General features: G+C 43.4%; 2 protein-coding genes across 2 annotated transcripts; one reads left to right on the forward strand and one right to left on the reverse strand.

The window, feature by feature from the left end:
- Positions 1–662: 662 nt before the first annotated feature.
- COIL (coilin) lies at positions 663–8,184 on the reverse strand. The gene is made up of 7 exons (XM_010407425.2): positions 7,918–8,184; positions 5,935–7,105; positions 5,528–5,614; positions 4,930–4,977; positions 4,204–4,279; positions 3,403–3,491; positions 663–2,903 (listed from the first exon to the last, which is right to left on the reverse strand). Exons 1-7 carry the CDS (start codon positions 8,166–8,168, stop codon positions 2,814–2,816), a joined length of 1,812 nt encoding a protein of 603 aa, XP_010405727.2. The 5' UTR covers positions 8,169–8,184; the 3' UTR covers positions 663–2,813.
- Positions 8,152–19,481, forward strand: SCPEP1 (serine carboxypeptidase 1). The gene is made up of 13 exons (XM_010407424.3): positions 8,152–8,317; positions 9,263–9,408; positions 10,271–10,360; positions 11,061–11,216; positions 11,677–11,751; positions 11,971–12,043; positions 12,972–13,009; positions 13,196–13,324; positions 14,775–14,859; positions 15,626–15,739; positions 16,384–16,521; positions 17,825–17,988; positions 18,115–19,481. Exons 1-13 carry the CDS (start codon positions 8,167–8,169, stop codon positions 18,178–18,180), a joined length of 1,425 nt encoding a protein of 474 aa, XP_010405726.3. The 5' UTR covers positions 8,152–8,166; the 3' UTR covers positions 18,181–19,481.
- Positions 19,482–20,908: the final 1,427 nt, after the last annotated feature.

A 20,908-nucleotide genomic window follows, 5' to 3' on the forward strand; every position in this document is an offset into this window, starting at 1 on the left:
GCTGCAGCAGAAGGAGCCAAGTGCTCTCAACTCTTGTCCAGTGGGCAAAGAACACCTTGTGTGGAGAACTGCTGAGGTTCCCTTTAATGTCATTTAAAAGTATTAGCAGGCAATCTTGTTGGCATTAGTCCTCAGGGACTTCCAAGAATGTTCAGGAATTGTATAAAGCACTCAAAAGAAGTGATGGTGGGTGGTCTGTTACAATTGAAACCAGCTCCTAGCCAGTTCTTTTGGAAGATTAAATTAAATCTAGACAATCATTATAAGCCTATGTTGCACAGGTAACGTGGACTTGTACCTACATCAGCCTTGCAACACTCCTTCAGGACAAGCTCCAGAGGGGTTGTGTGTCACAGGGCTCTGAGTCACTGCTTAGTAACAGATACAGGTGCAGAAAGGCCAGTGGAGGCATTTGGAGCTGCTGGACTGTGACAGGAGCAAAAGTTCAGGGATCAGCTCTGTCATATCCTGGAGGGTGGAGGAGTTTGTAGGAGATGGGCACGGTGCCACAGGTTTACAGCGTGGGTGGGATGTGCTGATCAGGACCTTGTAACTGCTGCCAGAGGAAATGCAAACACCTGACAAGGGGTGGCTGACAGTGACTGCAAAGGAACATTCTTAGAGAGCTGTGCTGTGCAAGAGATGGGACCAAGGAGCAGATCTTAATGTTTGCATTTTTTATTTTTCCATAAGTGAACAAGCACCCTGGGCTTATCTGGACTAAGCCTCTATCATCTTTCAAAGACTCAGCACCTTCACTGTATTTTCTGCAGCACTCACATGGTATCAACCGATACAGACAAAGGTATCCAAACAAAAAGGGTAAATACACATCCTCACAATTGTAGCTTTTGCTTCTGGAGCATAGCACAGGATGTTTTGAGCTCAGATGAGCAGTTTAAGTTCCCCATTGTCAAAGAGGGCTTGAAATTCTGGTTTTGAGGAAGCCCAACCACTCCTGTTGTCTGAGACAATAAAATTTTAACATAAAAATTTACTGCTAGCATTTAAATAGCTACTGAAGTTATTACTTTCTTTTGCTTGCAAATACCTGAGAACGTCCTGTGATTCTGAACTAAATCTAACCCTTTGCCCAGACACTGCACATTCAAAGTGCCCCACAGAGCCCAAGCAGGGCTTTAGAAGCACAGTGAGAGAAATTGTACCTTGTGTTCCTGCCCCCAGCAAAGGGGCTGGCGAGACAGGAAAGCCCCAGGGACAGAAAGACAGCAGTGAGGGTTTGTTTCACCACCTCCATGTGGGATTCACATGCACATTGTCCCATCCCAGGTTCCTCAGAGCAGCCCCCAGGAGGTGGATGGGACAGGGAGGGCTCTCAGCAGCTCCCCTAGGCTGCCTTCCCTTGGTCTGATTTGAATTGGGCAGTGAAGCAGTAGCTTCACTCAAACTTGGTAACAATGGGTAAATAAAATTCAAGATTTTACTTTGTAAACATTGTCTCTCAGGGATGTATTTGTTTTCCAGCACCAGCTGTTTGGCACAGCCACAGTGACTCTGCATCCATTTAATTCATGGCCAAAATGCACAGTAGGCAATGGAACAAGAGGTGCTATGAAACACTTGCACTTAGCTTTTGCAACTTCCTAAGAATTAAAAAGTAACAATTTCCCTTAGAAAAACAGTCTTTCCATTAATCCCCACTGTCTGAGCATGACTGTGCTGGTGTCTGACATCTTCTCATCCAGTTTGCAAGAATAGCCACACATGAATCTAACTGAACTTTTCTCTTAAAAAACAAATCCTACCATGAAATAATGGCATCTGAAGAGAACCACAATACACAAATGAATTTTACTTGAATAAAAATGATTCCTTCACAAACAAGACATTTTAATATGGCTGATGGAAAAATGCACAGTATTTTAATGTATTCATGCACTAGGTCAGAGTACATGACAGCTAAACCATAATGCACAATTTTTAGGTGTTTGTTTGTATTTAGGGTTTGTTTTTTTCCATGCCTTCTCTGTAGGAGTCAACTACTCAGGACAGGGATGATCCAAAACTGTAAGACTTGCCAAGGCTACAGAGGTACAAGGTGCCCCCTCAATGCTAATAATTGTTAGAGCTGTCAGCAGTGCCTTGACAGGACCTGATGACCCATTCTGCTGCTGGAAAGGGAAGAAGAAAGGCAGCACAGAAACTTCAGCACTTACAGGGCAAGAGGGTTTGGTCTAAAACAAAAAATAAAGGCTTTCAGAGGCTACACAGATTAACACAGTGGGACACAATTGTGCCAGGGGTTCATGTTATATTCCACTGGTTTTAAGTTGGCAGTTACCAGTACTATTTATCTGCCTCAAAATTATAGAAGCTTGAAATCCACAGGCTTTTCTGGACATTTCAGGTGAGCGCTTTAAGTAACTGCAAAGTCACAGCATTTGTATGATGCTTGGCAGCAGCAGAGGAAGAGTTCTGCACATCAACAATATTTATAATTAATTTTTAAATGAAAGTGACCCCTGGCAGTTATACAGCTCTAGCCAAACCCAGACATTTAGTTACTTGCAGTACAGGGTTGTGTTTTATCTTTTAATCAAACCAATCCAGTTCTGTGGCTTGCTACAGTAGGATATAAATATTCAAACCCAACAGATCTATATTAGACTTCCTATAATAAACAAAGTTTTCATGTATTACATAAAAACATAGCCTAAGGGAAAAAAGTGGTTTTCTTCTGGCCTACTTCTTTTTAAGACAGTAATATCCACCAGTGCACCTGCCACCCTCAGAACCAGAAGGCAGCATTTCACAGAACAAATCTGTACAATTGTTCACATTTTTTTGACATCCTAGATGGTTCCATTTTCAATGCCAGATCCATTAACTGGAGGCTCCACAATCAGTCTTGGCTCTATCAGCGCATCCCAGCTTTCAGTTATCTGAAAACAAACCACAGGCAACACTTAACAGGTGCCAGCAATACCAGCAGATGCAATTTGTGTGCCATTATGCTTTTGCCTAGACCTGAACAACAGCACTAGCGAACCAAGATTTCAGCTCCTCCTGTGACTCACTGATCCTACTGATTAACCTCAACCTGCCTGCTGTCCTGGGTAAGGAAAGGTGCAGGTAAGAACAACAGCAATGAAATGAAAAGCTGGTAAGAAAGGATCTCTATGAGACATGATGTTGTTTATTAGCCAAAACAAGAAATTTGATGAGTGGCTGTGACCCCAGTTAGAGTAACATGCAAGAACTGATTTTTATGATGTAAACATGCACACTCTTGCTAGAAAGGAACAATTATTTTTGCTTCCATTTATTTAAATTGGATGCACTATTACAAAGGGAATGCCCCTGAGGTGAATAGAGGCAGGAAGCAGGGCAGGTGTCAGCCCTGCAGAGCTGGTGACAGGGCTCAGAGCAGGCCTCACATACCTTGGTGTCCTGAGGCACCGCGTACTCGATGAGCTCCACTCCGTCTGCAGACTGGTACACCAGGTCGAATTTCCCTGGCTCCTTAGCAACTGAAAAACCAAACAGCTCAACTAGCTACAAACCAAAGAAAGTTTAAATGTTTACCACAAAATCTGATCAAAACCACTTTGGTTTTGGGGTTTATTTTGGGGTTTTTTTTTGAGCTTGGTGTCTGGGTTAATAATTGTAACAAAAGATCTTCAAGTAAAACTGAATACTACACGCCAAAATTAAGGTAATTATCTGACTACTCCCATGAGAAAGTCAACAATATGTTGCTGAAATTTGAGAAAAATGCTCCTATGACAATTCACTAATTCTGGCTTAAATGGCAACTGGAGAATACAGAGTTTCAGAAACATTCATCATTTCAGGTCTCAGGAACTGCACCTTGTCATTGCAGGGACTCACTTCCACACCCACTGAAGACATACCATTATGACCTCACACTTCCTCTGTAGTTCCATAAAAGAATTTCTTTCAGAAAATGAAACCACAGTGAAGATGAGTTACTGACCACTCAAACTGACTGAAAATATTTATATTGTAAATACCCATGAGCATCCTTCAGTTCAACTAGCAAGGATTAGAACTTCTCAATTTAAATAGACTTTTGGGGGAGGGAGTGAGAAGGGGAGGGGTGTGTTGAGAATGAACCCAAGGAAGTTGGGAATACTCCTGACAGATGAAGTGTTCCTTGGGCTTTTGGTTTTCCAGGTGACAGCACATGACAACAAGCCCTTGGTGTCCCCAGGTACATACATTGTCCTGCTGATGTTGAAAGGATCTCAAGTTCAATCTGCTTTTTTTCAACATTCCAACTGATTATTTTCGCCTCCTTCACAAAGCAACAAGAAAGAATCAGGTAAGACACACTTCAGCACCGGATAACTATTCCATATTTACAACCAGTGTGCTATTTAATTGCTGCCAGAGGAAATAAGTATATTTAGCTATCAAATTTTCCAGTCTCCATGTATAAAATCTGCCAAGAATTAATGCTCAGCAATCTGTAACCACTGGCATCAATAAACCAAAGTTACTCATTGTCACCAACTTTGAAGTTTAAATCAGTACTTACCCAGAAACCAAGTTATTTGAAGTAGCAACAAAATTTTACTTGCACCAGTTTTAAGAACTTGCCTTGATTTCAAATAGCAGTAGACTCAAATACAACTACATTTTTCTACTTGAAGGTCTGCATTTTTTGTCATCTCTAAAATATTAATGATCATTAATAATCCTTGCAGTTGGTGGTTTGTTTTTTGGTTTGTTGTTTTTTTGGGTTTTTTTTTAATAACAGCTACACCTTTCAAATTTTCAATTAGTTTCAGCTTCTAGGGTTTTTGATTTTTACTGCTACACCAGCAATAGCCTGTGGAGTCAACTGGATGCAAAGAAAAACATTGCACAACCTCAAAATATTGAAGCCATACCTCACCTATCATAGTTCTTTGAGTGAATGAAGGGAGGAAAGAAAACCAGTACCTTATAGTCTGAAACTTCAGGACTGTAATTTTCACTTAGTTCCAGGCGCTGTTGAAAGAAATACAAGTAAGAAATTGTAACTTTCCCCAGTCTTTGATGATTCCACCTATATCCAGACACAGTTTCTTCAGCAAGAGAAAAGTGCAAGAGCCAAGTCTCCTACCCCTGGAATCCAACGCCAATCATATGACCCCAGGTAGACTTCCAGGACTCACTGCTCCAAAGGATTTACGTTCAGGTCAGGCTGTGTGAGGAGATATGGGAGATGGATCCCAGTCTCCTCAACTGCAGGGATTTCATTTTCATTTGCTCTTTTATTTTACACTGCAGTGTAATTATTTGTATGGTAAGATTTGCAATAACATTCACATGGAAAATCACATTGAAATGACAGCAGAGACAGCATTTCTTGTGTTATACATAATACAGAAAGTCTAAAGAAATGCACTTAACTTCTGTATATGCTCCAAACATTTGTAAAAATCAAAGCTTTACAACGAGTGAATTTATTAGAGAAACTATTAGCTCAGAAACTTAAAAGTGGCTCAAATGAAGCAATTTTAACCTACTAACATTCAGTATTTCCAGAACTCTTTACCTTAAAAGCAATTCTTTCTCCCACTTGGGGTGGAGCAGCTAGAAGAGGTAACACACTATAGTCTCTCTTGGGAATCTCCACGGGATTCTGTGAAACAAAGAGTAACCCACTGATTTAAATACTGTATTAGTGAAAACAGAAGACAGTGTTCATGCTGTACGGATTGCAAGAAGCTCTGAGAAGAGTAAGGTACATGCTTTGTTTTTAGATATATGATACAATCACTTTATCGTTGTTTCACAAACACTTCCTCAGGCTGACAAGCGGAATTACAGTAAATAAAAGTTAAGATCAACCTTTATCCCACTAATGTATTTATGCTTTTATGAATTACTCTCATCCTATAGGTCCTTTGTACAGTTCAAGCTGCCAGAGAAAGGTGACCTCTGCCTGTGTCAATCACTTACCTGGACAAGGACAGAAGTGTTTGTCACAGCTTCATTAAACTGCCTCTGTTTCTGGCCTTCACTGCTGTAGTTATAGAAGAAGCCAGGGTTTGCTCCTCTCCCATGGCCTTGGCCCCTCATCATCCCACGAAACCCACGGCCCCTAGGTCCTCTCCAGAAGTTATCCTCTCCTGTTCCACGCCCCCTTCCACGGCCTGGGCTGGCAAACGGTCCTTGGATACTGGCTGGCAACTGTTTAGTGCAGTTCCTCGCTATGGAATTACCCAGTCCAGCATCTGCCGCAGATTTTTTAATGACAAGTGTGTTTGAATCTGAACTATCAGAGTCTGAAGAGGAGCTCTTTGCTTTGGGAGCCTTGGTGCTGGCTTTTACAGCCACCACATGGTTTGGCACTGATTTTTCCTTTGCAGGGCTGTCTTGTGCTGGTATCACCTTCTCATCCTCTGTACTCGAGTCAGAATCTGAACTAGAGGACTGAGGTTTCTTAGCATTTTTTTTTATTGCAGTCTTAGTCTTTTCAATGTTAGACTTTACAGTCACTTTATTAGTTTTCACATCAGAACCTGAGGCAGCTTGGGATGTGTCTTTGGGAAGTGTCACCACTACAGGTTTATGGGAAGATTTATTTTCCTTTACATTTAATTCACTGCTGTCACTGTCAGATGATGTGCTGGAGGAATCTGAAGCTCCCACCCTCTTTTTCCTGGACTGTGTTGTGATCTTTTTTGTGCTATTTTTACCAGAATTTACAGAAAAGCTCTCATTTGCTCGTTCTAAAGCCATCTTTTCTGCAGCAACCTTTGTCTGCTTTTCGTCCTTCTTTTTTGTTGCCAACTGCTTCTCCCTCTCTGTCTTTTTCATCTTTTTAGAATGGACAGTAGACCTCTCTTCCTTACCTTCTGCAAGTCTAGTTCTTCCACTAACTTCTTCCTTTCTTTTTCTTTTCGTGTACCTTTTTTGAGAGTCCCAAGTATCTACAGAGGTCTCTTCCCTAAAAGAGGAATACTCAAGGTTATGCTTCTCCTTTTTCTTTTTCCTTTTATGCTTGCCTTCATTCCTAGAGAATTCTTCCTCATCCTGCTTGTGTCTGTGCCTTTTTTTGTCTTCTTTTGTTGTAAAGCCATCATCTATCTCTTCATAATCATCTGCAATTATCTCTTCCAATTTTACTCTGTTACCAAAAAAAAAAAACAAACAAAAGCCACTGTTCAGCATAATGAACACTCTTCCCTACATGTTCACAGCTCAGGCAAGTTCCTCTAGAGTGAAGCTGCTCCAGCTCTTCCCCAGACAGTCCGGAACCCTCCCCTGCAGACACAGGCTCCCATCTCCGGGAACATTTCCAACCGCTTGGCTCCCTCCAGCCCTTCTGGACATCCTGGGGTGTCTCAGGTGTTGGGAATCAGTGCCCTGGACACCTGGCTCCCGCTCCACCGCCCTGGGAAGGGAGAGCTCAGTCCCCCACGGAGGCCCTGTCCCATCAAACCCACGAGGGGATTCACAGAATCCTAGAATGGGTCAGGTTGGAAAGGACCACAGTGGGTCATCTGATCCCACCTCCCTGCCCAGCCAGGATCATCCCAGAGCACAGGGCACAGGGTTGTGTCCAGACAGCTCTGGAATATCCCCAGTGAGGAAGACTCCACACCCTCTCTGGACAATCTCTCCCAGCGTGCGGTCCCTGCACAGGGAAGAAGCTCTTCCTCATGGTCAGGTGGAACTTCCTGGGCATCAGTTCCTGCCCGTTGCCTCGTGTTCCATGGCTCGGCACCACCGGGGAGAACCCGGTCCGGCCTCTTGGCACCCCCTTTAGGTACTGATAGACACTGATGAGTTACGTGTGTGGGACTGACTCCCCGATCCCGCTGTCCTGATTCCAGTCCTATCTCTCTGTCCCAGTCCTGCTGCCCTGATCCCGGTCCGGATCCCGCTGTCCCTATCCCGGTCCCTATCCCGATCCCGTCGTCCCGGTCCGGTCCGTACCGCAGCGAGTCGTTGTCCCGCACCAGGCGCGCGCTCTCCGCGGGCGGCAGCAGCGCCCCCTCGAGGAAGAGGCTGAGGCGGGCGCGGCGGCTGAAGCCGAAGCGGTGGCGGATGAGGCTCAGCAGGTCGGTGACGAGCCGCGCCTGGCCCGGCTCCAGCAGCAGCCAGCACAGCGCGCAGCCCGGGCTGGCCGGCGGAGGGTGATCGAACACCAGCCGCAGCCGCACCGGGCCGGCGCCCGCCGCCATCATGGAGGAGGAGGAGGAAGAGGCGGAGGAGGTGGGCACGGGGGGCGGTGCCTTAGGGCGGGGCGGAGCCGGTCCCGTGACCGCGGGAGCTGAGGGAGCGATGTGGCTGCTCCGCGCTGGGACCGTGCTGTCCGTGCTGCTGCTGGCGGCAGGTACGGGAAGGACGGGGCGGGGCGGGATGGGACGGGAGCAGGGCCTCCGGGCACGGCGCTCCTGTGTCCTGCGGCCGCTGCCGGGCAGGGCCCGGGCTGAGCCGCGGGAAATTCCGCTTGTTGGGGTGGCGGTCGGAGGGGACAGAGAGGTTGGCGGGAGTGCCGGCGGGAGTAGCAAAGCCTGGCCACCGCGGCTTGGAAGAGCCTTATCGCTCCTTCTCCAGTGCGCTGTTGCTATGAGATTAAGGGATGGGATGTCAAAGGTCTGTTCTGTGTCCGAGATGGACAGTAGACTGACCGCGTAAGGTCACCAGACTTTACTGACTTAAATGAGTTTAAATTATATTTTGGATTCCTTTAGAAGTGACCCTCTGTCTGTCTGCACCTGCTCTCCTTGGGGGCTGTGAAATGGTGTGGTCTCCGCAGACACCCAGATCAAAGTACTGGGATGAGCTCAGTTGATCGGATCATGGAGCCCATAACGCCAAGGCTGTCGGTTCGATCCCCATACGGGCCCGTTCACTAAAGGGTTGGACTCGGTCCTTTTAGGTCACTTTCAACTCAGAATATTCTGTGATCCTTGTCGAAATTGTAGCTGGTGCGAGTTATTCCATTTGGGTTAGTGGGGCTGTTCCTTCAGTCCAGGCCTTGAAAACACTTCAAGAACAAATTATTCCAGCAATTGGGCTGTTATTCCGGCGGCAGCTCTAACGCCAGGCTCCGATAAGGAAGCGCTTAATTACACACTTCATTCATTGACGATAACTCAGCTGTGGGTGGGGGTGTAAGCACAGGCAGGTTTCTTATAGTAATTTTTTTAAATAGTAGTGGCACTTCTAATTATCACACCCAAGACTGAAATGTAGTGTTTTGGAACAAATCTGGTGAAAAGGCCAAAGCTGAGCCTTTTCACCTAGCTGATTGTTATTTTTATTTCCCCTCAAGGTGTAGTTCTGAGGCAGCCCCAAGAGCCCAAAGAGGTGTGGGGATATGTGGAGGTTCGGAACAAGGCCCACATGTTCTGGTGGCTCTACTATGCAAATAACCCAACCCAAGACTTCACAGAGTTACCTCTTACCTTGTGGCTTCAGGTAAGGTTTGGTGAGAGACACCTAAGCAATAATTCTTTCAATCTACGCCTGGTTCAGTCTGATATCTGATATTGTGGAGCTGTACAGAAACAGGATTCAAAGCTGCCTGATTCTAAATGCCTTGCCTTGTGAATGAGGTGTTGGGGTTGGGAAAAACAAGGATGATTTCATTCTGCAGTTGTGGGGTGTCCTCAACTGCTCACCATCAAGTTCGATTGCAATAACAGAGCTTGTTCTTATCTTTCATACAACAGTAGTGATTTTTGTGCATTGTAGTTTCACAGCTCCTTTCCTGGGGAGTTTGAAGTCTAAATAATGTTCAGAGAGAGAGAGTAGATAAAGTAATCAGAGATTTAGGATGATTTCTAAATGGAAACAATCCCAGTTTGATAAAAGTGGTGGCATGTTCTTCACAGTACATTTCAGAAGTTAATGTTGAATAGAATCACTTGAGGACTTGGTGTTTTTCTTTCTGGGTTACTTCATCAGAGTGAAACCTACATGCTGATTAAACTAATGACTTGCAAAGCCCTGGTTAGCAGGTAGTTAACTTTTGCACTCCATATTCAGGAAATAAGGTTTTGAAACTGTGCTCGCATAGCAGGCAGCTCACCAGAAACTCTCACAAGTAGGGTGACTGCTTCTCTGTTGAATTCTTGCTTTCAGAAATGGCATGTGTGTGCATAACCGAAGACCATGAGGAACAGAGCCTGCTCTGCAAATTAATGTGTAGTGTAAAAGCTGGTTTTAAAAATTTGCAATCTGTTGTTCTACTTACTGGCTGGCTTGTATTTTTCTTCCATCTGTCATATCTATGCCATGCTGCCTTTTAATGTCTTTGTCATTTGGTATTTCCCTGCAGGGAGGTCCAGGAGCTTCAGGCTGTGGATATGGGAACTTTGAAGAGATTGGTCCATTAGACAAAGAAATGAAACCAAGAAATACAACCTGGGTACAGTAGAGAGTTCAGCTTCTAACTACTAATTGCAAATGTTTATTTGCTTGCGTAAGCTGATGATCGCTACGCAAAAAAACACAGAACAGTTTTTCATCTAAAGTTCAGTAGAACTATAATTTTTCAAGTTAATATATTCTGGTTAATAAATTAGCTTATAGGAATAGCCTTGTTTAGAACTGAGGTATAGACATATTAATTTGATTTGACGAAGTATATCTGTTCTTCCATGAAATTGTGAAATGCAGATGTCTGGGAAACAGAGAGCAGGGAAATTGTAGAAAGTGTTATTTCAGATCACAGCTTCGTTGTGTGCAGTCACAGAGCTTTTTCTGGATGGCTGGCAGTGTAAAACCTGTGGCTTGTAATTACAGGTCCAGTAAGGGAAAACAAATTACAGCTGCCTGTGAAGGTGGACGTTTAATTAGCGCAATATATTTGTGCTCTGAGCTACCAATAGTCTGAATTACTCCAGAGTTCCCTAGGTGACCTGCCCCACGATCACTGGGACTTTTTGGGTATATTTCTGCTTGCAGATTGGGCAAATTGAAGTTCTTTATGTTGCACCTAATTTTTCTGCAAGTTTTTTCAGGTCTAGGGATTTGCTGGCTCAGTTAATCATTTGTGCCATCAAAACTAAGTTTTTTTGTTGGTTCTGAACTGAGGTTTTATACAAACCTTCCTTCTGCTTCTGCAGTTGCAGGCAGCCAGTATCTTGTTTGTGGATAATCCTGTGGGCACTGGATTCAGTTATGTGGATGATTGTAGCTTGTTTGCCCAAAACCTTACTACAGTAGTTTCTGATATGATGGTTTTTCTTGGAGAATTCTTCAAGTGTAGAGCAGAATTCCAGGTAAGTGATTTGAATTCTTGTTTATCGTTGTATTTTTTCTTTGCTTTTAAATAGAATTCAAAAAGAATTAGGGAACAGACTTCCAGATGGGCAGTGTTGTGCTGCTGGGTAGTGTTTGGTGCAGGTATAACCACTGTCTTATTTGCCACATTTCAGAAGTTGTATCTTGAATTTGGGGTTAGTTAGATAAGCATTGGGGTGGATTATTGTATGTTGAGTGATCCAAGCAGCATATATAGGATCACATCTGCTTATAGTTCTAAAAAACTTTAGAACCAACCCCAGAAAATCTCTAGGATGTTATAGAAACCTTATGTGCAGCTTAAAATAGAAAAACATTAAGTGTTTGATAGTTGGAGGTGAACAGCTAGTGCCTGGATCCTGTGGGATGTGGGAGATGGTTGGAGGTATCTTCTTCCCTCCACCCAACGAGTTCCTTGTGTGGCTTTTCTCTCCTCAGACCATCCCATTCTACATATTCTCTGAATCTTATGGAGGTAAAATGGCTGCTGGGGTTGCTTTAGAGTTGCACAAGGTAAGTATCTGGGAGCATATAGTTCACTTTTCACTTTAAAACCTGGGGTTCTACAAGTACTTTCATTTTCTGGAATACACTGTCCCTATTGCCTAATTCACAATGCTACTTACTTTTTTCACTTAGAGAAAACTGATTCTAGAGTAATGAATAGCTAATTAAAATTTGATTCTTGGTTTGATTTTTTGCTTTGTTTTGTTTTTCCTCTTATTCACAAAGGCTGTTCAAAAAGGGACCATAAAGTGCAATTTTAGGGGGACTGCTCTTGGAGACTCATGGATTTCTCCTTTGGGTACGTCTAAACTCCTCAGACTGTGGATGATTTGTTGTTGTTGTTTTGTTTTGTTGGTTGTTGTAATAATTCCATGAGTGCCTAAAGTCAAAAATGCCATCCCTGCCTTAAGTGAATTAACTCTCTAGTGAGTCTGGTAAATCAAAAAGTAATACTCGGCCTTGCAAGCTGTGACTGAAGAATCTCCCTTTAGAATGTATCTAGATTAAGAAAAGTCAGAGAGCAAGGTCAGTGAGGAGCACACTTGCATCTGAAGAGGAGGGATGGTGAAATGTCCCTACACATCTCCACAGCCTTTGAGGTGTTTTGTAAGAGTCCTGCACTTAAATGTGGCCACCAAATGACTCACAAGGCTGCAAGTGGGATTTGTGTCTGGTGGAGGACAAAAAGCAAATGAAAGGGCTCTTGGTCCTTCAGTGGGATTGGCAAGGGCAGGCTTCACAGATTCCCTGCAGCACAGGACAATACCAAACAAACTCTTATCTGCCTGCCATCAGCTGATCCTTGAGAATTTACAAACAAACCTGTTATAAAGCAGATTTGTTTTATAACTCAATTTTTCCCTTGTGACTTTTCAAACAGATCAGTTTTGATAATTCCCATCCTCTTGTTAGACCTCTGCCCATGTTCTGGCAGTGTGCTGCAATGCTGGGTGGAGAATATTTTGGTAAAAATATGTTGGTTGCTTTAAATAAATTTCACTGGTTAATTCATAGGGGGTTAATGTTGTTGCAGGATTTGTAAAGAATCTGCTCTGTGGTACATAACCTTAGGGTTAAACTGAGCTGACTGTACCTTTTTATTGATTAATTCATCTCCATTTATTTTTCTCATAAATATTGTTGCCCCAGTAAAGGAAAAGTAAGTTAAACCTTATGTCAAAGATTGATTGTCAATTTGATGTCTCAAATCTGTTCTGTTTGTTTAGACTCTGTGCTGTCCTGGGGGCCCTACCTTTACAGCACTGTAAGTACCTTCTTAATCTCTTGGTCCTCACCTGATCCCTTGTGCTGCCATACAGTACAAATGGGTGTTGAATCTTAAGATTACCTCTTGGCCTGAATAAAAAAACCTTGAAAGCATGGAGGCTGTTAGCAATAAATTGATGTGGAATTGTAATTAAAGATGTCCTTCATTGTGTTTGTCTTCCAGTCTCTCCTTGATGATAATGGTCTAGCAGAGGTGACTGCTGTTGCCAAAGAAATAATGGATGCAATAAATAAAAATCAATATGGGCTGGCCACTGAGCTCTGGGGCAAGGCTGAAGGTGTCATTGAAGAGGTGAGATCTTTGACTAACATTAAGAACTAACTGCTGCTTGGGGAGGCGCACGATTTCAAGTTATCCTTGAGCGTTGAGCTGGCATGAATTCTCCAACCCTCTGCCCAGTCATTTTTGCCAGGTTTTTTTTATCCCAGTGCTGATACAAAGGAGTGTTTGCTATGCCCCACCGTGTGAGTGACAGAAGTGGGCAGGACTGCCCTTGTGGTCTTCCAGTATTGCATTGAGGTTTCAGCATTTAACTAGTCCTCTTGATTCCCACAGTTTCAAATTAAATAAGCTATATCTTCTGGAAAGCTTTGAATATTGAACACTGCATCCAGCAAGACACAAATTTCAAGTTAAGCACACATCTCTGTTTGAAGAACTAAAATAGGATGGAAAGGAACCTCAAGTTATGGTCTGTTACTGTGGCACTGCATCTCATTACTTAGAAAGTTCCAGCATTTGCTTTTGTTTCTCCTGTTAAAAGGTTGCTCCAAAATCTCATTCTTTGTTACAGCTCATTCTTTAGTACATGTAAGACTCTGGCTTCCTTGGACAGAAAGGCTAATCTGGAACCACTTCCTTTTTTTGCTCTTGTTTTTGGAGTTGTTTTTGTTGTTATTTTTTAAAATTTCGTAGCTGACAGTGCCTTGCACATAGGTGGTTTCACTTCTTGCTGTTTGGAAGGAACTTTTGGTTCCTGTTTTACTTTTCAAATCAACTTGGCTTCTCCCCTCAGTTGTGATGGTGCTGGCGGGTGAAGGCACTGCAGTTCTTCTGGGATTGCTGTTGTGAGATGATTTCTTACCTAAGCATCAGAACTTTAAAAACTCAAAAATCAAGTAAAGCAGGACTTCAAGAATCTGGAGTAACTTCTCTAATGGCAACACTGCTTGCATTTGTCCTTGGATGCAGGCAGCCTCTGTCAGCTGCATCAGAGCTGCCAATCTGCAATGTTTGGACACATCCAGCTGCCAGCAGTTCCAGCAGAGGGGTGGCTCATACCCATCACCACGTTTTCAAGGAAGCATTTTAGATTTTGGAGGCTTGTACGTTGAAAGGATGTTGAGCAAGAGCAGCACCAGACTAGACCTGGCAGTAGGGGCTGTCTGAAAGCATCACCTGGCACTGCAGCTCTCTGTCATGAGTAATGCAGGGTAAGGCTTCCTGTAGCTTCACCTCTGCTTCAGAGGAGTAAATAACATCTCTGGCACAACCCATGTGTGAATGATACAGACTTGAGGAATCTCTTTCCCACTTCTCAAAGCAAATGTAGAGCTAAAGTTTTACCACAAGTATCTTCCTGGTGTGCAGGTAAATTGGCAGGTCACAGGGTCCTTTATTTAGGATTTACTTATCTCTTTTTTTTTTTTTTTTTTTTTCTTTTATTCTTTTCAGGAAACACTGTTCCTCGTACCTGAGAAATGTTTTTATTAGTGTTACTGAAATTATCTTGTGTTTTCAGAACACAGACAATGTGAACTTTTATAACATCTTGACTAAGGAGGTTCCAGAAGTGAAATCAGATGAACAAGAAAATCTCCATCTCAGTAAGTTGTATTTAAATACTTGAACTCCTGAAGTCCTGTGTTTCCATTCACATACCTTCAACTTTGGCAGTGGAAAGAGCCTCAATGTAGCACATCCTTAAAATGGATGTTGATATTCTCCCAAGCAGAACTTGTTTGCTGTTGCATAAATTGAGACAGATAGGAATGTGGAACAACTCTATAGATGACACCTCCACCTATACATCCTGCACAGATTACAGCAAGGAAGCAGTCAGTATAATTGCAACATCATTTTATGACCTTTTAAGTTACTTCCTCTTACTGTCTTTCATTTCTGTCTTTACAACAGGACACAAAAATGTCTCATCAGTATAAACAGTCTGATTAGACTCTTGCTCCACAGTTTTTTTGTATCAATGTGAAAAACACATGTGTAGAGTTTCTTTCAAGCTCTTTTCTGTTGTCTTCATAAGGGAAGGTGCAGTTAACTCCTGAAAGTAAAACACTGCAGTTCAAAAATAACTGGTCTGTTGAGAAGAGCCAAGTGGTTAAAGCAGAAGCTGATGCCCAGAAAAAGTGCAGAGTTAGGCAAAAGTAGGAACGGATGGGTTCTTCCTGTATCATCCTGCCTTAAATAAGGGTTTACTTCAGTGGTTTCTAGTAAAAGCAAGCAAATCGCTCTCTGTGGTGGTGCATTTTCATTAGAAAAAGGTTTGTTGGCTATGACTGATACTGAAAATTGTTATCTGTGCAGGATGGGGTCTTAAACGTGCCACTGATCAAAGTGTGTTCTCTCTTTTCTCAGTGCGGCTTTACCAGCGCCATGTCAGAAAAATGCATCAGAGCAGCCTCGATGAGCTGATGAATGGGCCCATCAGAAAGAAGCTGATGATCATTCCTGACTGTGTGAAGTGGGGAGGTACTTTCCTGTCTGCTAGTGTGCACCTGATGAGTCCATTACCGCTGTTTACAATACTGCATCCTGTAGGAAAATACTCTGACAACTGGTTACATTCAATTGTCGTTACCCATGGGGCTAAGAAGGGGGCTTGTTCTCAGAAATGAAGATGTCATGGGGCAGGCCTGTGGGCAGATGTGGTTCTGGTTCTGATTCTGCTGCTTGTATCTATCTTTAGCCAAGTAACTGAAAATACAGGGGGAGGGAGGAAGATCCTCTGTATTTTAGCAACTGGTTTTTGTCTGTCATGCAATCTTGCTGAAATTCCTGTCAGCTTTTCTCTGCCAGAAGTCTGGTGTCATGTAATGACGTATCATATGGAGGAGAGGGTGTAAACAGAAAGGAAGGCTTAAAGGACTGATGCCAGCACCCTGTGTGTAAATAGGAGCTGGAAGCTACAGCCCTGTCTGTGAGTTCCAGTGGGAGCACAGCTGCTCTCTGGTCCTCTGGTTCCTTAAACTGATAAATCACTGGTGCCACTTTGGGCTAGGACTGTTTTATATGCAGCTGTGAACTCCATTTTAGAACCTTTAGCCTATGCCTCTATCCCAGCTTCAGAATGACATCCTTCATCACTTAAATTTTGTCTTTCTGGTTCCAACCAGGTCAGTCCAGACAGGTCTTCGAGAACATGGCTGAGGACTTCATGAAACCTGTCATTGATATTGTTGATCAGCTTTTGGCAGCCAATGTCAGTGTTACAGTCTATAATGGGCAGCTGGACCTCATTGTTGACACCATGGGTAAGGAACTTCTTGAGTGGGGGTGGAAGCAGAACCTGTGATGAGTAGAATGTGGAGCTGTCAGTATATTGGTACCTAGATTTCTCCAGTCTCCTGTGCAAAACTCTTATCTAACTAGCAATGCTTAAAATACTACAGTCATAAATGAGCAGCACTTAGGATGTTTTGCTTATTTCCTTCTGAGAGAGGCAAATCCTTTACCTTCATTATACTGTTGAGAAATGGATCTGCAACATCACTAATTGCTTGTTTCAGTGATGCTAATAATTCACTTAATCCTCCTGGATAGACACATAGATGTGCATGTGTGTATGCTCATTCATAGGCAAAGAATGCTGGTAATTAATGAGGGAGGATGCAGTGGAAGAGTGATCACACCTGCTCTCAGTGTAGGTTCCTGCACATGTTGGGCTTTGTTTGCTGCTTGCAAGATGCTGGTTTAGTCCAAGGGCAGTTCGGGAGCCAGGCCAAGTGATGCTGAAGCGCCTCACAAGGCTGCTGTGTTCCCTTCCACCAGTCTTTTCTCACTGACTCCACAAACACCTTCCTATGTTGTGAAAGGTTTTATTCTTTGTCTGTCTCTGCCCACTTAGATATTCAGATGCCCTTCATGAACAACACAGCAATTCATAAATCCAGGAAACAGAGTATTTAGGCTGTCAAAACAGATTAGCAGTTAGTAGTGCTCCAGTTTATCATGTTTTGGTCTAAAATTGAGCTGTAGTTAACATGTAAATTCTTCCAGTAGTTCACAGGTAGGCTAAAGCTTTGTCCCCCTTGGAGTCCTGGAATTGATCTTGTTGCTGTCTTGACCTCCACCTTCTCTAGCAGCACCTGGAAACAGAAAGCCTTTCCAGTCTCCCCTCAATGAGTGTCTAACAAATAGAGAAATAGTGCCTCTTCTGATTTCCAGGAGGGGGACTTGGTATGGCTGATCCTTCTCCATGGCAGGACATTCAAGGTGTTTGAGGTGCAAAGCGAAATATGTTGGAATTTCTAGGGCTGCAGAGCCTCCAAGAAGCACATGTTCAACTTTTGCAATCCTAAGTCCATTTCATACATACCTTCACTGTTTACTTATTCCCTTTTTCCCACCATTGGTTTGTTTCAGTTTGTCCTGAATTTCTATAGGCATAACAAAATTGTTTTTAGGATCTGAGCACACAGACTCTGTGCTAACTCTGCTGTACTGGTATCCAGTACAGTGGGCATCCAGCTGAACTGGCCTCCCAAGCTGCTGTGGAACCAACTTATCAGTAATTACCAAGTATTAGTAATCAATCCTATCTCTTATCTCCAACAGGCCAGGAGGCATGGATCCGGAAACTGAAATGGCCTGACTTGGACCAGTTCAGCCAGAAGAGGTGGAAGGCACTGTATGTGTCTCCAGCATCCACTGAGACAGCTGCTTTCCACAAGGCCTATGAGAACTTGGCTTTCTTCTGGATTCTCAAGGCTGGGCACATGGTAAATAATAAAGTCCTTGGGGTGGAATCAGCAAGAAGACAGAAGATGTGTGTGTAGCTGCTGTCTGAGCACCTGCTGTCTTCTTCCTTATAGCAGCTGCTTATTCTATGCTTTTCTCTGTGCTAGGTACCAGCTGACCAAGGAGAGATGGCACTCAAAATGCTCAGGATGGTGACCCAGCAGCAGCACTAGGGGAGGGGAGGTCAGCTGGTCTGGCTTCCTGCCCAGCACCAGGGCACTGAAGGAGTGTGAGTCCAGGATCCTAAGCCAAAGGAGGCACAGTGGCTGTTTGGACACACAGCCTTCCTCATCTTTCTGATACTGTGCACAAGTGCTTGTGGAAAGGCATTTTTTTCCTTGAATGAGTTACCACTTTTTGATTTTTAAGCTGTGATTTGCTGCCTTAACACTGTTCGTAAGTGACTCTTCCAGAGGGAAGTCCCCTGTCATAAAGAACAAGCCCTGAACCTTTGCCTTGGAAGGATTTTGTGCTCTTGCCCTTCCCTGAATGCTCCCTTGTCTGTTTGCACACCAAGAGTAAAACTGATTTGACTTGATTTACTTTGTGTTCCTCTGGGAGAGCTGACCTGCTTCATGAGGCTGTGGAATGTTCCTTCCTTTGTCTTCAGGCTTCTGCTTGAGTGACCTGGCTGCATTACAAGCTGAAGACATGGAAATGCCAGGACAGAGCATTTAGGATCCAGGATTCTTCAGACTTCCTGTGCTATGGAGAGAGAAGAACATCCCACAGAGGAGGATTTGACCATTTTCATCTGAATCTTGTTTTCATTCTTCTTAATGCCCATTACTCAAACTTTGCCTTTAGCCTCAACACCTGAAGCACATCCAGCAGGAATTCCTGCTTTTCTGTATCCTGAAGCAGAAGGTCTGTTAATACCCTCTTGTTATACCAAAGAGTCCCAACAGACAGAAACCTCTTAAAACCTTCTGGGTTTAGCCTGGGGAGTGGAAAGGAGCATTATTTGAGCAGTAACAGCATAATTCTGAAAGACGATAGGAGTGTTTAAAGGAAGGATATACAAAATCTTGATCCATGTCTTTTAGAGATTTTTTTAAGTCTTGCAGAGACCTATTATTTTGCAACATTTATTTTTATAATGCATAGTCAAGAAGAGACTTGGTCAGACATCATTTGACTTTTGGTATGGAGCATGAAGTAGTTGTTTTTTATTGGTGTCCGATAGGAGGCACAACAGCTCCTTCCAACTGTCAGAATCCTAAATAAATAGCAATCTCTCAATTACTCTAGCCACTGAAACTGTCATGAAATACCTGATAGCACTGTCTTAGCAAGAACTGAGGCACAATGCTGTGTGAACACACATGCAATCACCCAGTAGCTGCACTACTGGCGCCTAATAATTGCTTTTCTTTTTGTGTTCCCTTCTTGTATTCTTGAGAACTTTAGCAATGCAAATCCAGATTTGGTTTTTTAAATGCTTTTTTCAATAAATAGGTCTAATTCATCTCTCTTCAGCATCACATTGATTTCACTGCTTGAAAATGACATCTTTTCTGTTTTGGCTTTTAGATGAACAAGAGGAGGTTGCTACCAGTGTGTAAATTTGCTTATCTGCATTCCAGGAATATTTTTAAATAATTTGCCAAGCAAATCAATATGTTTTTGCCTGGGTAATGTGCTGGTTTGGGCTGGGATAAAGTCAATTTTCTTCCTAGTAGATAGTGCGGGCTATGTTTTGGATGTGTACTGGAGACAGTGTTGATAACACAGGGTTGTTTTAGTTGTGGCTGAGCAGTTCTGGCAAGGCCTTTTCTGCCCTCACCAGGCCCCACTAGTGAGGGGCCTTTTGGGAGCACAAGGAGTTGGAGGGAACACAGCCAGGACAGCTGACCCTCACTGACCCAAGGGATGTCCCAGACCAGGTGGTGTCATGCTCAGCTGGGGGAGAAGAAGGAAAGGGGGGACCTTGGGAGTGATGCCATTTATCACCCCAAGTAACTGTGGCATGTGATGGAGCCCTGCTTCCTTGGAGACAGCTGCACACCTGCCTGCCCATGGGACGTGGTGAATGAATTCCTTGTTTTTATTTGCTTGTTGCCTATTAAACTGTCTTTATTTCAACATATGAGTTTTCTCCCTTTTACCCTTCAGTCTCTCCCCCATCCGTCTGGGGGGGGGAAATAAGTGGGCAGCTCTGTGGTGTTTGTTTGCTGGCTGGGGTTAAACCATGACAGCAGTTTGAGTTGGCTGGTCCTCAGTCCTGTTATATACAATATTATGCATTAATCCTAAATTAATACTATAGGGCTTGATAGAGGAAACTAATTGAGAAGGTGGTCTCTCCAGAAAGCAGCGTTCAGTGCTGTACTCACCCTTTTTTATCAAATGGGACATTGATTCACATTGCCATGGGCTGGTGCTCAGTCACAGGCCTGAAGCATCTGTTCCTTGTCCTGCTTTGTTTTAGCTTCTGCAGGTTTTTTTGTTGGCAGAGACAGCTTGTGAGGAAAAAAAATGGCATCAAGAAGGCTGATGGTAACCATTTGTTGGGTTTAGGGGCTATGCCAAATATAAATATGCCATGGAGACAGGCTTTTAACTAGGGTTCATTTAAATGCAAACAACAAAGCAGCAATCCTTTAGCATCAAGGAAGATTCATTTTATTCCACCAAAGGCTTTGTCACTGATGTGTCACAGCTCTAGATCATCACAAAGGTAGGTCACCTGTCCAGCAGATGCTGTAGGAGATCAGTTGCTTTGAAAGGAGTTCAAGTCCCACTGTGTATCTGATTAGCAGTGACATACTTTGTCCACTTTGATTTCATGCACTGTGCCTTTTCCAGATAAGGGCAGTAACTTGGCAAATCCATTAGAGTGATTCATTCTAAATATTAATAAGATTTTTTACAGATGCTGGATCAGTCAGAAGAAAACAG

Source organism: Corvus cornix, chromosome 18 (genome assembly GCF_000738735.6).
Source record: "Corvus cornix cornix isolate S_Up_H32 chromosome 18, ASM73873v5, whole genome shotgun sequence".
NCBI lineage: Eukaryota > Metazoa > Chordata > Aves > Passeriformes > Corvidae > Corvus > Corvus cornix.